The sequence below is a fragment of the Strix aluco genome, chromosome 1, assembly GCF_031877795.1.
Source record: "Strix aluco isolate bStrAlu1 chromosome 1, bStrAlu1.hap1, whole genome shotgun sequence".
NCBI classification, from domain to species: domain Eukaryota; kingdom Metazoa; phylum Chordata; class Aves; order Strigiformes; family Strigidae; genus Strix; species Strix aluco.
Genome location: NC_133931.1, coordinates 81998532 through 82023037, shown reverse-complemented (window position 1 = coordinate 82023037; position 24506 = coordinate 81998532). Strand labels below are relative to the sequence as shown.

General features: G+C 41.1%; 1 protein-coding gene across 4 annotated transcripts in view; it reads left to right on the top strand.

The window, feature by feature from the left end:
• ANKH (ANKH inorganic pyrophosphate transport regulator) overlaps nt 1-20735 on the top strand; it is a 110528-nt gene extending 89793 nt beyond the window's left edge. For all 4 annotated transcript variants that reach the window (XM_074826254.1, XM_074826263.1, XM_074826273.1 and 1 more), the window contains 4 exons: nt 6671-6800; nt 7824-7947; nt 8525-8624; nt 10719-20735. In XM_074826254.1, the coding sequence (XP_074682355.1) occupies nt 6671-6800; nt 7824-7947; nt 8525-8624; nt 10719-10835 (471 nt within the window). In that variant the 3' untranslated portion in view covers nt 10836-20735. The remainder of the gene's footprint in view (nt 1-6670; nt 6801-7823; nt 7948-8524; nt 8625-10718) is intronic.
• The last annotated feature ends 3771 nt before the right edge of the window (nt 20736-24506 follow it).

Genomic DNA, 24506 nt, shown 5'->3' with positions numbered 1-24506 from the left:
ACTTTTTAAAAGTGGAGCTGTACCCAGTAAAGCATCCTGCTTTCTGTAAAAAATAAAGCAGCATAATTCAATGGGGATATATAATGACTATCTTAAATTAATGACCCAACCCAGCCTGAAAATTATCACCTAAGTATTTTCAGCAGCAGCTGGGGGGAAAGCAGATGTGGCATCATGTTGATGCTATCAGAGAGTCAGTATATTGGGCAGCTGCTGGACCTAGATTTATTTCTGAAGAATGTCGTGCTCCATCACTCTGAACTATAAGGAAAGCTGGGGAAGGTGCGGAGAGACTTAGATCTGTAGAAACCAATTATTTCAGAAGATGTGAAGCTAAGGAGTTTTCCCTCAGGCAGTTTTCCCTCTTTTGCTCCCCCTGCTGCTTGGCAAATTTTATGAAGGCTGGTTTCAGCTTTACACCACCCTTCGCAGAACACAAAGTTCACAGAAATCTATACTGACTTGCGTGCGCCTGAAGGATAATTGCTATAAGAGAATGTCCTTGTGATTCAAGTCATCAGCATTATGATAAACTGCTTTCAAATATGACTGCAGTCTGACATTTTACTGCACACAGATCCAAGGCTTTTTTGCTTCATAGGATCAGAGGATTGTTTGGGTTGGAAGGGCCTTAGGAGTTCATCAGGTCCAGCCTCTGACTCAGAGCAGGGTCAGCTGTGAAGTCAGGGCAGGTTCCTGTGCACTTTGGCTGGTCTGATCTTGAAAACCTTACATTTCCCACACAAGAAAAGAACCCCCTTTCTGCCCACTTCAGAATTCCAGGACACGTGAGCACATCATGATCTATTCCAACAGACCGTCAGGCTGTGAGAACCTTCAATGCCTCCATTTGGACTGATCAAAACGTTATTCTTTTTTTCATCTTAAAAGCTGTATATCAAAAACTCCTCAAAACTGGGGTGACTGTGCAAAGGCTAGTCTCTTACATGATTTGCAGCAAAGATAGCATAGGATTCTGCAGTTCCATTCCAGTGCGGGCCAGGCTGTGGTGTGCAGCAAGCCTCCATAGCAAGCCATTGATGCTGGCCTCTAGTGTTGTACCATACCCAGCAATTCCTCCACAGCTTCCAAAGAACTTTTTGATTATTTATAGCAGTGTGCTTAAAAAAAAAACAACCCCAAACCCTGAGCCTTTGAAGGCAACAGGTTTTTCACTTGGTTATTTTCATGTTAAACTCACCTGTGATTTGCTATCAACAGGGCATAATGTCTTTATGATAAAACCTAGACTTTTTGATTTCTTGGTCCACAATAAAACACAAAATCCTTTATTTGTGTAAATTGATGAGTAGTTAGATCTCCTTCCTTCACAAGAACCCCGTTGAACATTTTCCATGTTGTTCAACTACTTGAGGGACCAGAGTGGAATGAGTGCTTCAGGAGGTATTAGGAATTTTTATTCTGTTGCACAGCTATATTCAACACGGAAACACATTCCAGCTGTAGTCTGAAGAGGGGTGTAACTAATATCTATTTCTATAGTTTCAGTACTAGTAGTCAACAGTTCAAAACTGTTGTTAATTTTATTCTTCTTTATAAAAATACAGAAGTGCAGTTTCATTAAAATGCTAGAGTGTTTGAGTGAGAAGCCCCAGTACTACATAGTCATTTAGAGAACTAAATTTTCAAGGTCAGTGAAGGTATGAATTTGGAAGAGCCATAAGAACAGCACTAACAAATTCAACAATTTTTTTTTCCTATTCGCAAAACAGGATGTTGAACAGAGGAGTCAAATTCCATTTTTCACACTGATGCAAGTTAGAACAAAATATTCTTTTGACTTACAAACATATCTGCAAGATCAGCTTATCTTGTAAGTGTGATACAAGCTCTGAAAGGAGACAGAATTATGGAAGTTCTTTTCATGTGAGAAAGAGGGAGGCCACGGAGATGTTTGGCAAATCAGGAGATCAGACCACATAAGACTGAGGCTACTTTTTGGTTTGTTTATTGCACACTTCAAAAATCAAAATCATATGACTTATATTCTTCCATATTAACAGAAGTGATAAACTTAACTGGTACTATCCCAAGATCTGAGGTGCAATTCAAAGCTGAGATGTATAATAAGGTGTAAAGTAGATTTCCTCTACCCTCACTGAGTACCATGTGGCATAAATGGGAATAGAGAGGTCATGAACAAGGCATGGGTTAAATTAGTTAAGATGCAATCCTTAATACATACATAGAATAATATTTTGAGGGTAAAACACCTCTCTTGGACAGTCATACTTGCAAATATAGCAAGTTCAACAAATGATAGGAAACATCTGCTGAGAGTTGTTTTGCAGGAGAAAAATAGGAACTGCATTTCATCACAGAAGAACCTTTAACAGGTTAACGGTACCCTTCCCCATGGTAAAATCTGTTATTCCAGTCACATTTCAATCTGGTATATGTCTAACATCTTTAAAAATAACATCCACTTTGTATTCCATAGCTTCTTTCTGAGGAACATAGAGCCATATCGTGCCTTTGTCATCAGGCAGTGTTTCCTCTAACTGGAGACTGCACTGAAGTCTAGAAATGCTATACTGTTGTTTATAGCTCACTGGAATAGCCTTTCGTGCCTTATATTTATCAATGAATGTCCCAGACGACAGGCAGCTTTCTACAAATGCCAAAAAGCAAATCAGTCTAGCACCCTGCAGATCACTATAAACATGACAATAGCCTTTGTTAGCATGATGTATTATAATGCATTTTGTAGTGGGTCTCTGAGTTTAGTAATCTCTGTCAGCAACCAGAATAAATGGAGATGGAGCTTCCAGAAGATGCAGTTAGTTTTCAAGAACTACTAGCATTCAAACTCACACATGCAGCATCTGAAACAAAATCTCATGAACAGTCTTTCGTCACAATCATTTGTGAAAGTCAAATGCATGAAAAGATGAAAGAGAAGTTGAACTGAGCGCTAACAGTTTGATACTTTCACCACTAAAACAAAGATTTGGTGCATTCTCTCAGAAGTCGACAGCAGAAGTTTTTGACGTGTAACCTGTTAATATGCCTAGGCGCTGAATTTGCTAGCTGAGAATAGCAAGGTTCCACATGGAAGTAAGCGCAGCTACTTATGAAAAGTGTTTAAACTGCAAGAGAGAGGGCTTTTGACTTTTTTTTAATGCACAACTGGATTGAAAAAAGTCACTAATTTTTGATGTGTTGTATGCACAACATAATGCTGCATGGGATGAAGGTGCACCACAGTTACTGAACTCCTGAAGTGCCAGCAGCTCAGACCGTACAGCCGGAGAAGGGCATCTCTTACTCTGCACTTGCCCTGCTCTTTGTGTACTTTCCTTCAGCAACCCCCAGTAACCTTTAGCAGGAAGACGGTACTCATCTAGCTGGAGCTTTGATCTGATCTAGTACAGCTGTACTGATTTGCTTATGGTGCTGTAAATTATTGACATATTTAGTAAAGTCTTTCAAATTTTACTGCTGTAGATCAGTTAAAGGCACATTACTCAATAACACAGCCCTTCAGATCAGTTCAAATTATTAAAACACTTCCAGAAATGCTTAGGCTACTGTTGTTTATACAGAGATAACACCACCATAATAAATATTACTGTCTTTATTCAGGCCTGTGTCTTCTCTGTAGGGTTCCACTCTCCTATTTATATCTTCATTTTTTCCTGTATTTTTAAAGCACTCATCATTGTTCAGTTAAATGATCAAAGGCTTTAACAAAACTATCCTTTAATATCATGCTGCACTCATACCATAAGATTACAGAAAAGCAAATCAACTCTGTTGCTAGAATTCCACAAGCAAAGTCCTTACTCCCAAAGCATTAAAATGCTTCAGCCTCAGTAGAGGTGCCAAATACAATATTCATTACTGTATAAAGCCATTGCAGCCAACTGCAATTGCAACCTGAAGCTGCAGTGCCTTTATGCATGTGTCTTGCTAGCCTGTGCAGAAACTTTTACTGTTTCATCTTCACCTCTTGATCAGATTAAAATAAGGTATAACTGTAACCCTACCCAAGCCTATCTGCTCTATTTTTAACCTTGTAGACACGCAGAAAGACGTAGGGAGGAGGGAGAAACAAACAGCGTTTAACTAAAAGAAAGATAGGAGATATACTGTAGCTAAGTCTATTTCCTAAAAATCTTTCCTGATCTGAGCCCCGGGAAGTTAGTGCCGCATACTCCAATAGGCCCCATGTCTAACTGTGTGTGCCACACCCCGTTTCACTGGGCTACTTGCATCATTTCATCTGTTACCATCTTCTCCGGTCTCCTCTCTGATCAGTCTTCACCCTTTACCAAGGTAAATCACAAACATCATACAGACCACTCAGCATCACCAAAGAGCTTCATCCTGTTTTTAATATACCTCATCTGTAATAAAATCAGTACCCAAAATACCTTCCCTCCTTTGCGTGTTTAGTGTTACTGTTTTCCTGAAGTAGAACCTAGTTTTTTCCACTACATTTTGAATTTGTGTTTGAAATAATACAGAAACTTCCTAAGTTGCAAATACTCTAGAAGTTAAATTGCAGAGGGCTTGCATGATGCAAAGCATTAATTTCTTTTCCTGAGGCTTTGTTCCCTGTGCCCTCATAAGAGAGCAGAGAGGAATCTCTTAGCAAAATGAAACTAGTTATCAATATTGCAACAAAAAAGACAGAAATATGCTGAGACAGAAATAGAAGGGCCTTCTGCTGCTATGCCTCACCTCCTCAAACTGCTTATTCTTGAGCTTAGCAGGCACTGCTGTCTTTACCCACCAGCTGCTATATAAGTGCTCTTTGAAGCCATTTATCAGCACTGACTCTCTGCTGATGATGGGGGAGGGTGAGGAGGACTGCAGTTTGCAACAGCTGAGGAGGAATGACTGCATACCACCTGGGTATAAGTCATTAGCCCTGATTTGCAAACTGACCTTCCTCCCGTAAGAGCTGGATGGAGATTGAGTGTGTTCTTATTAAGGCCAGAAACAAACTTTTAACTTCAAAGTGAACAGCACTGAGAACAATGCTTTTAGTCACTCATTTGCTTGTCTGTCTAACCATGTTAGAATACTCTTTTAAGTGGCTGAAGAAGGAAAGACTGCTCTGTTTGCCTGTTACTAGCAGTGGGCAGACTCTGCTGTTAGCATAGATGTATGGAATCTTGCAGCAGCAGTAACTATACTGCTTAGTAGGATGCTAATAGCATTGTGCAGTACAACCAGCGTAAGGTCTTTGCTTTCATGAAAACAGCAAATTACAATTGAAGAGTGGACATCTTTGCATCTTATTTTGTTTATTGGACTTTGAAGAAAGATTTGACAAAATATGCCCTGTATTGTTGCTTTACAGGTCATTTGCAGTAAGAGTACAAATCACCGCAGTCTGCCTAATGGTGTCTGCAACAATGAAAAGAATTTGCTCTGTCACTGTACAGTTACTTTTTAATAACTGGAATCTCAGCCACACAACCTTCTCTGCTCTAGATTGTCCCCTCTGCTTCAGTTTACCCTGTACAAGTAGTTTGTCAGGGAGAGAGAAGGGCTGGCTAAAAGAAAAAGAATCCATGCTAAGTTCATTTGTCTTCTGTTCTTACCTTCCTCTACTTACTATTCTCTGTATAGGTGATGGATATACAGTGCAAGACAGCATCAAATTAGTCAAATAAAACATTCAATTGTGAAAAATAAATAATGGTTCCTCCCCAAGAAGTGGAGAAGAAGACTGAAGATGAGCCTTTTGCAGGACGGTGAAATATTTTGTTCACCACAACAGGCAGTCAGAACGCGAGACCTCCCACAGGCCACTCGGTCATAGACCTTGGGAAACTTCTGTGGTCTGGGTACTCGTAGGCTAAAAAGAAAGGACGGTCTCTGGCACATAGCCAAAGAATGAGAGTGAAATCCCAGCTGTCTTGGAGGTAGTAGGACTTCAAAGGCTAGCTTTAAGAGCCATCTGAACATGTAGGGATGTGACCACTGGATAAAAAAAGAAGAGCTAGATACTGTGATACTAGCTTGTAGGCCGAATTATAAGAGAGTGGTTGTAGAGTCTTACAGAGCCATCAGATTGTACAGCCAGTGCGCATAATTTACCTGGTACACTGGTTTGTAACCTGACAAGAGCAGTGCCAGAGCATTTCAGGTCACAAGTTTTGCCCCGTTCAGTCAGCTTGCTTCCTTAACATCTGCTTTACTGTGACAATAACAGGAAGAAAAAGCTTTTTTAATCACAAAACCAAGCTAAATAACAAAGTAGATCAGATCTCTGGGTCTTGGAATACTTCAAACCTTTAGTTACTAAAACATTTGATAAGCTGTTTAGGAATATGGGTGTCTTAACCAGAACAAGTTCTGTAAAAATCAATTTTCTTACTGTTTTTGTAACAATTAGACCAGTCACGTACAACCATTTGCAGGCACCATAAAAATTCTTTTTATGTGCGTCAGTCTTGGTATGTAAAAAACATGAAGAGTAGGAATTGCTTCTGAAGTTAACATGCCTCTCTTATGTACACTTATGTACTCTGTGTATTTGAATGCAAGCTAAGTATAAATATACTGTATGTATATTTATCATCAGTAGAGATATCTACCCATCAGTAAGAAAAATGTTTTAGACCAGGAGGGCCTATCTTTTGTTGTGCTTACTTTCTGAAATATAAACATTTCTTAATTTTGTTCTTCCTAGCTCTGTTTTGTGATGTTTTGGACGCCAAACGTGTCAGAAAAGATTTTAGTTGACATAATTGGAGTAGACTTCGCTTTTGCAGAGCTGTGTGTTGTTCCTTTGCGCATCTTCTCCTTCTTTCCAGTTCCAGGTAAAAACCAAGAAAATAAAAACACTAACTTCAAAACCAAACCAGCTGTGAGGTGTGGTCAGAATCTGGCATGTCTGTACATACAAGAGTGGCTAAATGCATGCCTAGCATAAGTAACACCTTTTTATTGAAGCTGGTGTAGACGAAGACTATTTACATCAGTAGTCAAGATGCAAATATTGCAGTAAGAGCTGTCTGTCATTAGGTGGATTTCTGACTGTCAGAAGTAAAGCCTGAATTCTGTTTAGTGTAGTTGACCGAGAACACACACATGAATGGCAGTGTGCCAAGACTGAAATTAACTATTTGGAATAGTTTCTAGGACCACCTCCACAGTAACATCACCTCCATTAGTCTCCCCTTCTGCTGCCAGACTCAGCGGCTCTTTCATATATCATCAGAGCATAAACAATATAGAATAAAGTTAATGCCCCTATTCAAGAGAGAGACAAGCTTGACAGTGATAATCAAAATGTTTCCCCTCAAAAAATTTCTAACTTCCATGATTAAATGCTGCATCATGTAGTGTTTTCTCCTTATATGACAAGACAGTTTTGTAATAAAGGTAAAGTACAAATACAAGAATAGGTTCATGTAGATATCTTTTTCTGTGCCTAGCTGTTACACCATGTACCACACAGGAACTAGAGGGAAAATTTTCCTTGGTATGATTTCTCTTTAGGGAAGGGGATAGGGGTTTTTTAATGAAAAAAACAGAATGGACCATCTAACAAATTGGTTGTAAGAGAGCAGCTCTTAGGAAAGATTGCTGTCCATAACTGGCTTCTTTTTTTTTTTTTTTTTTTTCAAAAATCAGTCTATTAAAGCAATTTGCATACAAGATCCACTTCGTTTCTAGTAGAGTTTCCCAGTGTGCAAAGTTACCAGAAACAAGTTTCACCATGGTTATTTCTGAACAGTGCTCTCTGCATGAAAAAGCTTCATATGAGATGACTGACACTTTTTTTACTACTCTTGCCTCCCTTTCTCCCCATCCCCTCCCCTTCCCCTGTTTATGAACAGTGACTGTCAGAGCGCACTTGACTGGTTGGCTGATGACTCTGAAGAAGACGTTTGTGTTGGCACCCAGCTCCGTGCTGCGGATTATTGTCCTCATCGCTAGTCTCATTGTGCTGCCTTACTTGGGGTAAATCATTATTCTCCACAGAGCTTTCCTCCTCATTCCTTTTCCCTATCACTTGATAGCTGAATTTGCATAGCTCAGAACATTTTCCCCAAATACTAACCATAATATAAAGCCTAAATAGCATCAATGTCTGGAAAAGAAACATTTACAGATTTAGAAGTGTGATTGCTCTAGACAGGCACGATAGTGATGTCCCTTTTGAAAAAATACAAAATGTCAAAGAGGCAAAAACATGTCCTAGGGGGAATTTATTTCAACGTTATTAAATGCACTGTTAAGAAAACTAATGGAAGAATATCTTGTTTATAAGTTAAATAATCTATTCTACAGCACTCTGTACAAGACTTTAAATTCTTAGTCCATAATTTGATTCAGAATGTGGCTCTTTTACTAAACAGTGAAGCCATTAAGAAACAGAAAAGTTCCTTCAAATACCAGTTATTCTCTTTGCCAGTGTATTATGTCTTCGAAGGAAGTATTTCTAACAACAGATTGGTTCTATATGCCAGTGAAAATATAATTATGAATCATTCATTCTCACACAACCATGACTACTTTCTTTTTATGCCACCCACAGAGTTCATGGAGCCACTCTTGGTGTAGGATCCCTTCTAGCTGGTTTTGTAGGAGAATCCACCATGGTTGCAATAGCAGCCTGTTACGTCTATCGGAAACAGGTAAGAATTGGGCTCTGCAGGATCTGGTGAAAGCAGTTGATAAATATAATGGATTTTAGTTCAGATTAAGAGTACACTTTTGAAATACAACTCCCCAGCATCTCCGTTTACTGAATTCGGTTAGCTTCCCTGTGCGGTCTCAAGAGTGTGCAACTTGGGAATTCTTTGGGTTGAAGTAAAACAAAAAGGTGCCCACTCCAGCTGCTAGTGGACATTCAGGCTGTGGGACTAGGCCATGGGACACGCTGCTTTGAAGTAAACCTCTTGCTTCTCAAAACATGTGTATCATGGATATCATGACCTTACCACCACCTATTTTGCACTGTAGATCAGCTACTACAGTGCAACATAGCTTCTTTATGTAGACAAAGGAACCACTCATCCAAGCTTACTATATCTATGTGTGTGTGTATATATATCTATATGTATACTTTTATTTCTTTATGAAACCAGCTCTGCTGAAAATGGACAAAAGTACAGTAGCTTTTTTTTTTTGCCATCTAAAGAAGTGGCTTAAAACAAGATATACTTCTGCAGCAGTAGAGGATAGGAGCTTACAAAACAGGTGATAGGCATACTTTTACATATGTCACACACTACAATCCTGCATATACGGAGGACTAGTGAAACATGGATTTCAAAGAATATTCCACTAAATGAAGTCAAACACAGGATAAATATTGGCTGGGTGATTGGGTACATCTCAGTTCCTGCATGTTGTGTCCTTCCAGTTATGTTTTCAAGGCACTGTATAGGGCACCAGGTCCTTCTTACTAAGGGCCAAGTGAAGATGCCCACCACTTCTATTTTTAGCAAAAAAACTACAGAAGGTGGAGTATCTAAAAGCCTTATGTTGGAACAAACTAAAACCAGTTTTGATGTGTATTAACAGTGCAGGCCATGGCAATAGACCAAAGTGTACAAGGTTCGTAAGAAAATAGAAGACCTTGATCTCTGTCATGATTGGTCTGTCATGTTTTTCATGAGAACCAATGAGTAAAACCTGTAGGCACTGAAATGGCTGTGATGGCTTGTGGTTTCACAACATGTATCTGTTTGGACTAACCCCCTCATTGCTTGTTTGTTACAGTAGTAGCTCATAGAGTGTTCCTGGCTAGGGACATGGTGCTTAATTTTTTGCAGTGATGAAGGCAGGTACTAGGAATAATAACTGTGCCAACCTAATTTATTCCTTTGTCAGAGTTGGTATGTAGCTGACAGCATCATCTCAACAGCCAGTGCGACAGTGGCAGAGCCATCCAGTAGCTGTATACACCAACTTGTTTTCACCTACAGTGGTAATAAGTGGGCAGCGTTTGAGGGCTGCAAAATGAATGTTATGTAGACACCTCTGAAATTTTGAAACTCTGATATGCCCAACTCAGCTGAATCATTAATACCTGTGGGGGATTTTTTTGTCAGCTATACAAGTGTTTTCTGTAAAACTAATCAGCCTGCTGAGAAATGGGTAACAAGGAACAGATGCTTCAACTTGTTTTGTAGTGGGGCTGCATGCTTCTTAGCTTTACTAATCCAGGACATCCTGGATGAATCATAGGACTCTTGAATGCCCTCCTGCTCCTGCTAGCCAAAAATACTCTAATATTACTTGGCCTTGTTGGGGTGGGGAATCACAGTGGATCAGCAATACCAAGAAAAGCCAGAATGCTCACAATTGTAAAATTCCTGGTTTGACATTTGAGAAATTAGGTTGCCACCTCTGTCTCCCCTGCCTAGAGCATCTTATCTTCTCTCATATTTTGTTTGCTTTTCTTTTTTTTTAATAAAAAGTCTGTGATGTAAAAGATTCCAGATGCTCTCTTCCCTCCAGTCATGCTGGAGCCTGTTTTGGATGTTGCTTAGCATAAGAAATGCCTCTATTATTGGATTTATGTTAGAAAGGAGAAAACTGAGCCCCAGGAAGGTTATGGAAACCTTCTAAGTTAAGCCAGCTTATTAGTGACAAGCCACAAATATGACACAAATATTCTAGCTTTTAATAACACCATCTCGCTTCTCCCAGTGCCCAGAGTTTGTAGGACTGTGTTCATGCACCACTTACTGACAGGTTTCTGAATGCTTGTTTCAATCTAGAAAAAGAAGCGGAATGAGAATGAAACAGCTACTGAAGGTGAAGACTCTGCAATGACCGATATGCCTCACACAGAGGAAATGACAGACATCGTAGAAATGAGAGAAGAGAATGAATAATAAATGGGATGCAATTGTTCTCTGCAGGGACGATTGGAGTGACACTTCAGCATCTTGTCGTCTCTCATACGTTTTTGTTTGTTCGTTTTTATTTTTGTAATAAAGAGGCCTTGATTTAAAAGGTTTCAGATAAATTCTCTAGCATACTGAGTATGCTCTCACTGATGAGGGACCTAAAAAGAGGTCTTTGCTTTTTTTTTTTTCCAATTGAATTTGTTTTCTCACTCCATGCAAACATAAAAGATACAATTGCATCACTGTAGAGTCTTCCTTACTTATGCATCCACCTTCTCTGGACAATCTGCATTTGTCAACCAAAGCCCTGCTCTCTGTGCGTGTGTGTGTGTGTGTGTGCGCGTGCATGCGCTTGCACGCTCGCACATGCACATGTGCCACTGGCTCAATGCTACTGCCATAATCCTACTCCCTCCCCTCTTTCCTTTTCCTTCCTTTTCTTTATGAGAAATGTAAAGGAAGAGAAGTTTGGAATACAGAGCTTTATTTTACTTGCTTGAAAATGACTTTGCTACATAAACTAATATACTATGGTGAACTATATCTTTTTGTTTGGCCTCATCACTAGAGATTATACTGCACAGGGTACAAGACAGGGAGGAATGTGTAAGTCTCCACATACAAAGTGGAGAAAAACAGGTTCCTCTCTCATGTTAAAAGTGTGTGGATGTGTATATACACACACAGGTACATAGACAGAGACATATATATATTTATATATATATATATGCATACAATAAATGAAATACACACAGGACAAGAACTCTATTTAGCTTTCGTTCCATCAGAAAGTTAGTAATCTTTTGAAAAATGTAAACATTTAATTCAGAATTTTCTTGAATCGTTAAGCCCCACCTTACATATAATTTTTCTTTAGAAAAAAAACCCATGCACTTTCCTCTTGTGAAGAGGGTGATGGCAACTGGTAGACTTTGACTGTATTTGAATTTAAAAAAATAAATATTGACAAGCTTTACCAAAGTTCTTGTCCACTGATTTAACTTTAATTTTTAATGGTTGATTTGCTCTATATACTTATTTCTGGTGCCTATATATTTTAAAAAAATCAGATAAGGTATGCAGGATACCTTGGTATATCGCATTACTACACATAGCTCCATGAAATTTTTTCTATAAAGATGTACACATACTCACACACGTGTCTGTGTATATGTATATATACATATGCACACAAACACACATATATATATGTTTTGCTATAAAATATTTACCTATGCAGTAGATCAAAATCCATTTGGTGAAGCTCAAGTACTGATGGTCCCCCAAGTTGTTAATTAGGGACTTTGATAATATGTTAGCTCTCAAGGCAAGAGTTGCATGGAAGTGGGAAGCTGCTCCCATCAGTCAGCAAGTGCTGTACTTGGAGAAGGCGGCAGGTGCTGTGTGGTCGTGGTTGGAGTGGGCCTTAAATAACAGGGCATGAAGTCGGGTGGGCAACTTGTATTGGGTGGAAATGAAGCCTGTATAAGAGGTGACTGAACCAGAGAGATTTTGGGTGCCACCGGTGATGGCTGCAGCAGCAGCTTGTATTTCTGTGCTCTTCTGTGTTTGGCTGCGGGGCAGCGTTCGTTACTGGTTTGTAGTAGCTTGGTTTCTTTCAGATTTAACCATGCCAGAGTCTGGAAACCATTATCGTCCATGATATATCCATAAGTCAGTTAATTTAAACCTTATTTAGTAAAAGTATATTTTTCTAAGTTGTGGAAATGATTATTTAATTGTGGACAAATTCTGTTTCTAGATCTATTTGCCAGGTAGTCCCAGCACTCAGAGAACTGATAAAACTAAACATTACTTCAAATGTTATATCAATATATGTGTATGTAGACATACACATGTGTATAAATATATATATTGTATATTATGTACATTTATTTTAAGCTACAATACATTTCCTATTTTTCCAAGTTCAGCTAAAAATGTCTCTAAAAAACTACAGAGTTGGCTAGTAACCAGTTATGGCCATCATGAAAGGCATTGTATCAATGAACTTTACATCTTACTGTAAACATTTGTACCAATTTGTTACATGTACAAATGCAATCGGAAAAATGTAGAAATTATTGTGTTGAATGGCAGATTTGCAAAATCAATTCATGGTTAATGAGCAGTGGCATTAGGAGGGTAAGACTAAATCCAGTACCCACACACTTTCTGTGCCACCACAAGGTTGTTCTCCTTGTTTCTGATGGTAGTTTAAAAAAAAAGCCCTCAGACAAACTAACTTTGTGCAGTATGTAGACTGTACACATTCATGAATACAGGCTCTCAAACAGTCATATGTATATAATGTGTATATAGACTGTTACAGATCACAGTGGCCATTTGAGGTCTTCTCTGTTCATGTAGTTTCGGTTTCTCCAGTACGTTTGTATCTAAGTCCACAAGATGCAGTTTTTCAGGAACTGTAGAGATAAAGCAAGAAAATATTTTTGTGTAATATTTCTTTTGGTACATGATTAAAATTCAAATGGCAGTATTTTTGAAGAATTTTGGGCATTACCGATGTAGGTTTCAAGGTAGTAATTGCACCAAAAAGTAAAAATTTAAAAACAAAGTAAATGAAACACTGAAGCTTTTGCTTTAGATAGAAGATGAACAAATATAAAAAACTGAATTATTGGTCATACAGAGTTAAGCTAATGGTATTGTAAAAGGTAAATCTTCAACTGTGTGGGTAATACTTAATAGTCCCTTACTTTGCAAGATACCGAATGAGCACAGGAGTGGTGGGATTTGGACAAGAATTCGAGCAGTGACATAAGGACGCACACATCGCATCACTTTCTGCTTCCTGCGGGTCGTATATTTCTTTACCATGCTCTGCTGGGTTAACAAAACCTGCCGATGTTTCTGCAGTGGGTGAGTCCCAGCCAGCCCCTCGTGCCAGCCCAGGTCCTCGCTGCGTGGGCAGCCAGGATGCTCGACAGGAAGGCGTGTGTCTGAGGAGCATCCTGTCCCCCAGGGCCTCTGGCTCTGCTGCTGGGCACTGTTGTCAGGAGCTTCAGCGACTGCCTGAAACCTCACTGCTCTGACACCCAGCCAGTGGCAAATTCAGCTGGGCTGGTGAAGCAGCCAGTCTGGTGGGTTACAGGCTGGGAGTGGGCAGCCGTGCTCTTCAGCTGAAGCCCCAGTCAGCATTACAGAGACATTCCAGTGTCTCTGTCAGGCAGATGCTGGTGCATGCCCTGTCCTGCACCTCTTCCTTCCCAAAAGGATTTTATTGAGTTCTGGTAACATGGCTTAGCTCTCTTGTGTTATTGCTTATGAAGTGGCTATCTGTCGTTGTGATAAATATTTTACAACAGAAACCTGTTAAGTTTCTGTGTTGGAGAGCCAGAGCACACTCATCTCAATGAATTCACATGGACACTTGGCCTTTCCAGACTTTCTTGAGAATTACTGAATTATACAACTGAAGTTACAATAAAAAGAGGAACAAATTTCATCTGCATCCTACATCTTACATTTCAGAACAGCTCACACAGTGAGAAATAAGAGCAAAACACCGATAAGCTGTGAATTAATGTTCCTTGGCTTTTAATATGTATGTAAAATTGTGTTAACTTGTCTTGAGTTTTCCTTTTGCAGAATTAACAGAAAACATTGGGGTTTTTTCCCCCCCTCACTGCCCTAAGCAGGCCTCTCACGCTTACCAAGCAGTGGACTTGATGGAAAAAGCTCTGCATGTCCCAGCCAGTGCTTGAGGCCATTTGGGCGCAGCTGTGGGTTCCCAGGCGTGGGGCAGCCCCGCTCCCCGTCCCCCTGGCACAGCCATGCTGGGCAGGAGCGCTCATTTGCCTGCTTGTTAGATAGAGCCACCCTGAGTGAGAGGATTGGGTGAGTAACAGAGAAGTCTTTTGTTTTCTACTCATTTTGCTGCTAAATATTTCCTTTGAGGGGGAGAGATTTATATCTGGCTCTTGCTCGGTGTTTTGCCGAATCTGCAGCCAGAGGGGGAGCAGCCTGAGACTGAGGGCGAGCTGATGAATGGAGCTGATTCAGGGCAGGCCACGACGCACGAACAGAAACCTTTTGAAGGCGAGAGCGCCTTCTTTTGTGGGATGGCGCCTCGTGCTTAAAAAGAAGGGAGAAAGGATGCTTTCAGGCCAGGGCTCCCGGAGTCTCCGGGCATAGTTTTGCATTGGGTTGCAAGGTGGCAACGGGAACGGGGTGTCCAGTAGCTCCAGCATCCCGGCCCTGCCGGCGGCATCCTCGGCAAAATGCAGCACAGGGCAGGGGGTGGCGAGGTGGTGGTATTGGCTCTGTCTGTCACTGAGATTTGGTGGTTGTGACATGGTCAGCATGGGTTTGAGTGCAGCTGGATGTAACCTGAGCATAGTTGCAGTAGCCATTAGTGTATTGGAAAGCCACGCATATGTATATGAGTGTGCGTATGAAAGTGTTGCATAGGCATTTTTATTACAGCCTTTATATGGTTCATTGGAACAAGGATTCAAGTCTAAACATGATCTTAATGTGGGACTAATACTAAGCAGTTCAAAAAAAAATTGCAATTTAAAGCTACATAAAAGAGTAAATAAAACACACTTTCAGCAGGCCTTATACCAGTAAGCTAAACCATGATTTAGATCAGTAAGCTGGAATGGGAGAGGACATGTTGAAAAGCTTATGGGTATTGTATATTCATCCTAAAGACAACATTGCATGGCATGGAGATGAGTGAATCAGAGGGTAGAAACCAGAGCTGTGGCTGCTGCCATTTCTCTTTTAGCTGCCCTGGAGAGGGACAGAAGGATGAGGAGCAATGAGTCCGTAAGACACCACTTCTGCGTATTTTGGTTTCTGAGTGGTGGAACCATCAGAGAGATGAGTATGAAACATCTTAGATTATTCAAGCATAAATAAACCAGCACGCAGGTCTTACAACATGCAGAGAGAAGGGACTACATGGCTTGCTGTTTCTGAGTAACTGTCAGGGCTGCATTAGGGAAATGTCACATAAATACTACTTAAACACAAGACAAAATTATCACAATTTTGGTATCAAACTGGCATTTCCCAAATACCAATGTAATCATAAAATGTTAGGATTCCCTTCCCTCATTCCTGTTTGTTGTTTTACTAGAATTCAAGTGCAGAATACCATAGTTTGGGAAGGGAGCAAGCTCCTGTGGAGAGGAGCTGCGGTACAGAGCAGGCTGTGGGGGCTCATGGCAGAGCCCGGATGGGAAGAGGAGCTCAAATACATTCTGTGCCTTGCAACACATTGTATTCAATTGCAGCCTGACAGCGTCATGAATCAAGGCAGAACTGTCAGCTTAGCAGCAAACTCAGTCCAAGCGTGGTCACGACCTGCAGCAGCACTGCAGAGCAGCGGGAGGGTGTGGGGTGCAGGGGGAGCCCTGGCTCTCCGCTCGGGTTTGGACAGCTTGTGTAGATTTGCTTTGGAGAGCCAAGTTCAATTGTCGGTGAGTAGATGCACTCCTCAGCAAAACCATTGCCAGAATTCTCGGTAATTGGCACCTTCTGAACAAAAAGGCCAAAGACAAAATACGGGGGCAAAGAGATCAAGCTGTAAGCTCAGCTTGGAGTGCATACTCACACAGAAGAGGATTTTGGCTGCAGCTTGTGCAAGGTAATTGTATGGTTAGAGAGTGAGCTTCAGCCTCAGCATTTCATAATCAAGATATCCACTCTATCTCAGAACAATTGTGGTATATTTTTAGGTGCTCTTTTGTCTTTGTAACCCTGAGGGGAAAGTTTTCCTCAGTATTCCCAAGCCTTGTCACTGCTCAAATCAATTTATTAGTTTTACCTCATCATTATTTTCTGTCATTCCTAGTTCAACATCTTCAGACGTTTCCTTATTTTCTTCTGAAGGGTCCTGCTAGGCTTATTTTGTCTGTTGACATTTTGAGAAGGAAAATGTAATCGTCATGCTGACTGAATGTCAAGTAATGCCGTGATTAAAAAGTAGCTTACAACAAAACTCTTCTTTGACGGACTGTTTTTTACTTTCCATTTGCTAAGCTGAAAAGGAGAGTCAAGAAGTAGAAGGAATTGGGGGGTGTCTTTATTTAAAATCAAGAATTAAAAGAATTAATTCATTACTTAACTCCAGCCACTTTGTGACTTTCTAATGATCCATAAGACCATGACCCAAACTTTTCCAGCAAAGTTAGCACTGCATCCCCAGAGCAGCACAGAATAGTTTGATGCACTGGGAAACAAGACTTCATATATTTCACAACTAAATATATAACTTAATGAGTTGGAGAGCCTGATTAACAGGGACAATCCATTAAGTTTAAAATTCAGTTGGATGTGAGCAGCCTGATCCAATGTCTAAGGTGGCCCTGCTTTGAGTGGGAGGGCTAGATGACTCCCTGCAGTCCCCTTCTGACCTAAATTGTTCTCTGATTCAGTCAGGAACCTAGAGAGGTCCCTTCATCTTAAGGGACTTGAGACTGCTTGGCTTGTTTAGGCTTTCAGTTCAGGGTTGAGAGACAGTACTTCCTAGGGCTCTACAATATAGAGCAAAAATCTGAGCTGCACAGATTCTTTTGCTGATGACAAAACTTTAATATTGCAGAGCCAGCTGTAAAGTACCCTCCCACCCTCTGGGAGCCCACAAGGAGGGCAAAGTGAAAATAAGCTATTGTATCTGCAGATGAAATATTTGAGTATTGTACTGCGCTTTTTCAATTAACTCTCTAACCGCCTGAAACCAGAAAGCAATTGCATTTACTACCCGCTGCCTCCATTTCCATGTCCATCATTCAGCATTCAAAAAAAAGCTACCCTTTCTGATAATTCCCCTTTATAATCAAGGTAATGCAAAGTAAATACTTACACTTATGTAATCAAACAGCTCGGCGTGTCTACAAATGAGAGCATATAAATCCCCTCTTAGGAAAGGATGTATTTTAAAATTGAAACTACAGCTTTATCCATAATTCAGCAAAAGCACAACAGAAAAGCAATGAAAAAATTGCAGAACTGAAAAAAAATAATTGTAATTGCATGAATTTTTAATATGAATACTGCCTGGGTGGAAAGTGTATGGTACACATGCAGAAAACAGCAGAGCCTGCATTGCTGAACTTTGTAGTTTGCTCTGCAAAGCAGCACTAATGTAACTCTGCTTTTGTGTCCTATTACGATAAACAAAAAATCCTTCCTAAGCTATAATGAAACAATTGGAAGGCTACAGGCAATAAGCTTGCTGGTTACTTAGGTCAACTGATTTTTATCTGCAGAGTTTGCAAGCACCTCAAAATTGCAAAAGCAAAACCTCCAAAAAAGTTGAAGGTACATACGCATTTTTGTAGATGACATACTTTTACTTATTACCATCAACAAGCTCTTTAAAATCAATCTAATCACCCTTTAAGTAATGTAGTTCAAAGTGCGCTTCACTTACTTTAGGTTTAATAAAGATCTACCTGCAATATCTTGTATATTTTTAAAAAGCAAGCGCACAAGATGCAAAATTCAACCTGTTTTTAAATTTGGCAGAAATCCCCACCACTGTCATAAGGCAATCAAGCTTAGATCATGGCAGGTTTTGATCTTCCAGAACATTGCTCTCGCTGCTCCATTATTTTAGACCAGCTTTGGGTGTTGCTGCTTTTGTTTGCTCCACCTTTGTTTCTTGAAGCCAGGAGCCTGTGGAGGGTTTGTGGTAAGAGACACAGGAGTGGCTGGAGGACCCCAGAGCTCCTCTGCTGAGAGGGAGGATGGCTTGAGGCAGGAAGCACAGAGCCCCTTCAGAAAGATGCAGTTTGATGCCTTGTCACTCCATCGCTGGGCGTGAGCGGCAGTGATGGGTGTGAGCGGCAGTGAGTGATCCTCCCTGGAGCTGGCTGTTGGGAGGAGAAAACAATAGATGTTGCCCATTGTTGGTGGGCTTGAAGTTGGGATTGCAGGCAGTGTCGGAGCCTCCTATGCTGCTTGTGTTATTTGTTCTGCAACACTGGCAGAACACGTTACTACCACAGGCCACAGAAATCCAAACTGGAGACCAAGGACTCAACTCTGTGTGGTAGAATGGCTGATATGTGTTTAAAGGTGCTTGGGCAGCACAGCCTAGCAGTGTTCCCAAAATTTGAGAAAGCCTTACTTCACCTATATTGGACAGAAAGCTGCTGGGAGTGCCTGAGGAGGAGCACATGTGAGCAAGTGAGTGCGGAGGAGTGAGTGTGTCTATGTGGCAAGAGAGGGCAACATAGCCACAAATTAGTGAGTTGAAATGTCTTTTGCAAGCACCCTGCACTGCATTACCCTGCAAGGACCATACTGGTGGGCAGAGAGAACCATAACCCCTTCATTTATCTTCTTTAGTGAAAGGTTCACTGGCCTTCAAAGGTGATCGCGCAGCATTAATAGATACTACTTACTAGATAAAGCCGAACTTCATAGTGCTAGGAGCACAGAAGACAGCAAACTTTGCCACACCTTTTGCAATGGAGAAAGAAGCGAGCTTCACGCATCCTGCTCTCTCCATCTTTGCATTCACTCTAGAATGAAGCTACAAAGGTTGAGCAAAGCCTAAAGGGCAGAGCAGAAGACGAATACTATTTTGTCTTCACAGCAGGAAATCATCATGGAGGAGAACCAAATTGTGTAGAGGTAACCCCCAGAAAGTCTCTCAAAGAAGACGCAGTTTCTGAACAGAGGTTCAAGATAGCTTTGACCACATCATGGGAGGTCAGACTGCACTATTTGTAGAGTAATACTACAAGGATAGCAGGTTCTCCAATTTCAGAGAGGTGCTATCAGGATAAAATTCACTAATGCTGGTGAAAGATCTTGGATACTACAGGGAACAGCGCCACAGAAATGCCTAATACTAAATTCGTGTTTGCATGTTCTAATTGTGCCTTTGGGTTCTCTAAAATTGACTTGTTTTTAGTTTCATGGAAATACTTTTTAAAATTGGGAGTGGGGAGTGGTGTCTGGAAGCAGCATCCTAGACAAGGGCAGCCCGAAGTCTGAAGGCTCTTGCTCAGGAAAGTGGGGAAAGGATGTTTGGGGGCATCTTTTCCCGACCTGGCCCTCTGACCATGAAGTATTTGCAGGACAATGTCTTGTTCTGTTCTCAGCAGGTTTACAACACTGAAAGAGACAAGAGCAGTAGCTAGCCACACTTAAGGACATGCTGCAGTGACATTGGGATTAAGGTCAACTCTCTAAACACCTTTCTGTAGAGAAAAAGTCCCAGTTTTTCAGTTCATTTCTGTAATTTGAAGGTAAATCTGAGAACTAGGCAAATGCGTATTTCTCCTGAGAGGTATAACTTTTTTAAAATTTCTTTCAGCATATCTTTCAGTATCAGATTCAGATTTTTTCTTTCAGGATAAAGCTGTCTTTATGCAAAGCAGTGTGCCTAATAGCCATCTTCAACTACTTAAACAAGTCAATTTTGCAAGGACTGTAGGTGTCAAGCCAGAGCACCATTTGTGACTACAGTACAGGGATCCTAGATTTTAAATGAAATGTTACCTCATGCATAATTTTCTGTCATACTTGTAGAATTCCAGTTGATTTCTCTCAAAATAAGTGTTGCTTTCTGTAATTTGTACACATGCTAAAGCTACTGGTTTGGGTTTTTAATGACCATTTTCCTTTGCTTTAAACATGTGGGTTTTCTTTAAACTCTAAAGAAACCAATGAACATTCAAACTTTGTACATTTTTAAAATGACTGCTAAGGTCAAAAGTATAGAAGTATATGTTACATTAAAATTGAGTGCTGTTTATGTATTTAACAAATGTATGTTTTTGCATTGTTAAAAAGAATGATCTATGCTTTCTTGGCGGGAGGATTTGTGCTCCAATATTGTCCAATAGCTTTCATATTCTAATTACTTTAAGTAAAGTTCTAACAGTTTGCATATGATTCATGATTCTGATTGCTTCTGTTTTATTAGTTCTGATAATCTGACACGGTGTAAAGTGCTCTTCTCATTTGGGATAAGCAAAATATACCTCCTGGTGCGAAATTAATCCAACAAGCAAATTGTTTTTGAATTATGAGCATGATGCTGCCAAGGTCTTAACTTGAAGTTAATGAAATCCAAGGGTATCTATAAAATGGTGCAAGACAAGTTCTTTATTTCTACAAAGCCTCCAAGTGTCGTTGATATGGAAATACCATGGTCAGAATACTTTTTCCACACCAGATCTAAAACTTTTAGCATTCCTGTTAAATAGACACTTAGTACTTAAAAGAAGAGCATTATTCTCATCAGGCCAGGGCAGACTCAAATGTCATGAGAAGATGCTTCATCCATCCATCTGGCAAGCCACCAAAGCTGTTCTTATGAAGCTGTGAAAACATTCCTTAACCAAAAATGTTTAGTGTTTGATTTTGAACAACATGTCCCTTGAGTACTCCCAAATGACTGAATCTGAGCCACCCAGAGCCAGCGAGAAGGCTGACCATGGGACCACAGCCTTAAATGTCTCTCCTGATGTGACACTTGAGCAGCCACTGTTTTAAAAAAACGTGTTTAAGAGGTACGATGGTACATATCTGTGACTGACCCTCCACGACTCTGCTGCCTCAGCTCTTCTCACACTGGCCCACAGCAGAGATCCAGACGCTGCCCTCAGAGAGAAGTCCAGCTTTTCCAGCCCACAAAATGACTGCCTCACATACTGTTTTCTATTTTCAATTTTAGGCAGCCTGCAATCTCCAGCATCTGTATCCCTAAAACCTGGCCTGCCTTAGGGTCCCCCACACCTTGTCAGCCCTTGAATTCCTGACAGCTTCATCTTGTCTCTTCTCCTTTGGGCTTCCCAATCAGGAATGCCCAGCAGGGCCGAGAATGTAATTAGGGAGTCTACATCAGCAAACAGTAACTCCCTTAGCCACTCAGAGGCACACACTCGTTAGCTGCTGGCACCTACTGCTGCCTTCCCATGGCCGCTTGCAAAGAGCGTGGCCTGACCTTGTCCAGCTTTCCCTGCCAAGAGCACTGGCCTGGCAGGAGGCCATGTTAAAAAAAAAAATTTAAAAAAAAAGGGAGGGGGGGTGCGGCAGGGCTCAGAAAAAGATACTGCCTTTGTGCCTGCCAGTCCTCTGCACCCGCTCATGAGGCCAGGAGCAAGTGAGCCAACATCCCCATGGCTTGGAAGGCCAGAGCCTGTTTAAAAACAGGTATGAGGATTACTGCCACACTGCTTCGTTTTGAGCAGATTGAGCAAGGCCAAAAAGTGTAAACAGAGTCACATGCTGTGAGTTTGACTTTCTCAAACTAAGCTTTCTCTTTCAGGGACCACATAGGCTTTATTTGTCTCTCCCTAAGCAAGAAAGAAGCCTGCTTGCAAGCAGGTAAAAAGACATGCAGTATGATGGCAAATGGCATTATTAATTAACCTTCTTTGCTTGGAGTCTTGAAAGCCTCCTCCTCCTCCCTCCCTCCCATCAGCAGCCCCTCCTCTGACTGTTCCTCCATCAGTCATGAGGACAATTAGCTCTTCCCTTAATGAGGTATACTGAAATATAATCCAGTTTATTTCCCCAAAGGACACGCACGGACCTCAGACAAGAGAATGCTCAGCCACAGACAGAAACCTTCCTGCTCACAGACGGTGCTGCACAGCATTTGCTTTTGTGTCTAATAATCAATGGTAAAAGGGGGGAGGAAGGCGTGGGAGAGAACGGCTCTGCTGGAAGTCTATAGAGTAGGTGCTGCTGGGGGAAGATCTGCTCTGTGCCCCAGAACAGAAAAGGGTTCATTTCCACAGACAGGTGAAAAAATCCTGAAACTAACAGGTGCAGCACAAAGAGAGCAGAAGCACTGCCATCATCTGACTGGGCTTGTCTGTAAGGGCACTTCTGAGCAAGGTGTCAGATGGACCATGGCGAACACTCTCCCAGTCCCTGGAGCGAGCGACCCACAGGAAGGAAAAACAAAGCCTAGGAGTGGCTGCTGAGGAAGATACTACCCAGAATAAAGTCAAGCAGTAATTCACTCTCTACACAGGCTGTTCTATAGCTGTGAAAAGTGAGCCTCCTTCCCCTAGGTGACTTAAAAGGTGCAGCATCTTTCCATGTGTCATGAGCAGAGAAGCATTTCCCCAGCAGCTGGAGCCAGTGCTCCCAAAACTACAGCCAAAATGGATTGCTCCATGCCGAGCCCACCTACCACTAACGAGCAGTTAATTCACGCATCACCCAGTGCAGCATTTCTTTGAAGAACCAGGTGTTTTGGTGGCAAGCTCCACCAATAACAACATAGCCCCTGTGGTGCAACAGGACCTCCTTCACAACCACAGCTCTTAACACCTTTCATCCTAGTTCTTCAAAGGAAATTTCATACCATTATTTCATTTGGATTTTCCATGTTGCTGTTTTCCATCTTCTTGCTGGGAAGGCAGGCACATTGGAATGGAGGAACCATAGAGGTGGGGTGAATAGGGGGATGTAGTAACAGCTGTACCTTTCATTGGTGTTTTACAAACCAGGTGATTGTGGAAGCCATTACAGATTTGCTTTAAACAACCCTAAGCATTGCTCCAACAACTTTGTTTTATAAAAAGTATGTTTCCAATTACCTACTACCTTCAAAAAGGCACTTACTTTGTTTAATTAAAAGAGGGTTTTTTGTTTGTAGCCTGGTTTGATGAGACAAAACCCAGCATGTCTGAGTAAAGAGAGCTCTACAGAGGGCTCATCAGTAAATGAACACCACAGAACCACTTGATAATCTAAAGTAACATTAATATTAGATGCTAAAAGCTAGTACATAAGCACCATGTGCCAGCCCCTTATGGTAATACCTGCAGGAGGTGCTGGAGGCCAGTGACACCCCAGCTGAGTGTTTTCTGGCAACGATCTTAGGGGGCCTGAATGGAAGATGAGAGTCTGAGGCACACAGCAGGAGACAGCATGGCCTGCCACTGTGCAAGTGCTATTTAATGCAAGGGAAATAAACTGTTAACTCCCTGAAGTTTGGGGGTTTTCTTATTGGTTTAGTTGTAAAAATCCCCTTCTCTCTTTCTTTACAACCCTGTTAGCCAAGCAGCTCAATGATGACCCCAGAGAAAAAATTTTATTATTGGTTCTACCTCCCATCAACAATATAAATTCAAAAGACACACTCAGGTGAGAGAACAGAAACTGCTGTTAACTCCTGCTTGCCGGCTTGCTGAAAGTAACACAATCATCCAAAACGCAAGTGCGCTCACAATGCAGTTTGTTACACCCCAGAAGCCAAACTTTGGCAGCAGCAGATGAACCTGCCTAGAAGTGGCAAGAAGCAGGCTCTCACTCAAGCTGTTACTTTCAGCTCTGCAGGACCACACTTTGAGCAAAACACCTAGATCTTCTGTTGTAAAACAAAGGCCAAAATGTTACACAGTACTTCAAAAAAAAATAAAAATCCACTTATAGAAGGGAGCTCTAGAAAGAATTTGAGTGAAATGGCTGCAGTTTGCAGGTTTATGGCCCATCCTGTACATCCTCCTTGCTCAATATAATTTATTATTTCTCTTAACTTTTCATGAAAAAAAAAAAATAATCTTACAATGCAGAAAACATTCAGAAACATGAAGAGAGTAGCAGTCCAGCAAGTGCTCCACCTCTAAAGATATAGCCTGCTACAGTTACATCTGTTAGTCTACAGGTGCAGTGTTTTACACTGAATATATTTATTTCAGCTAG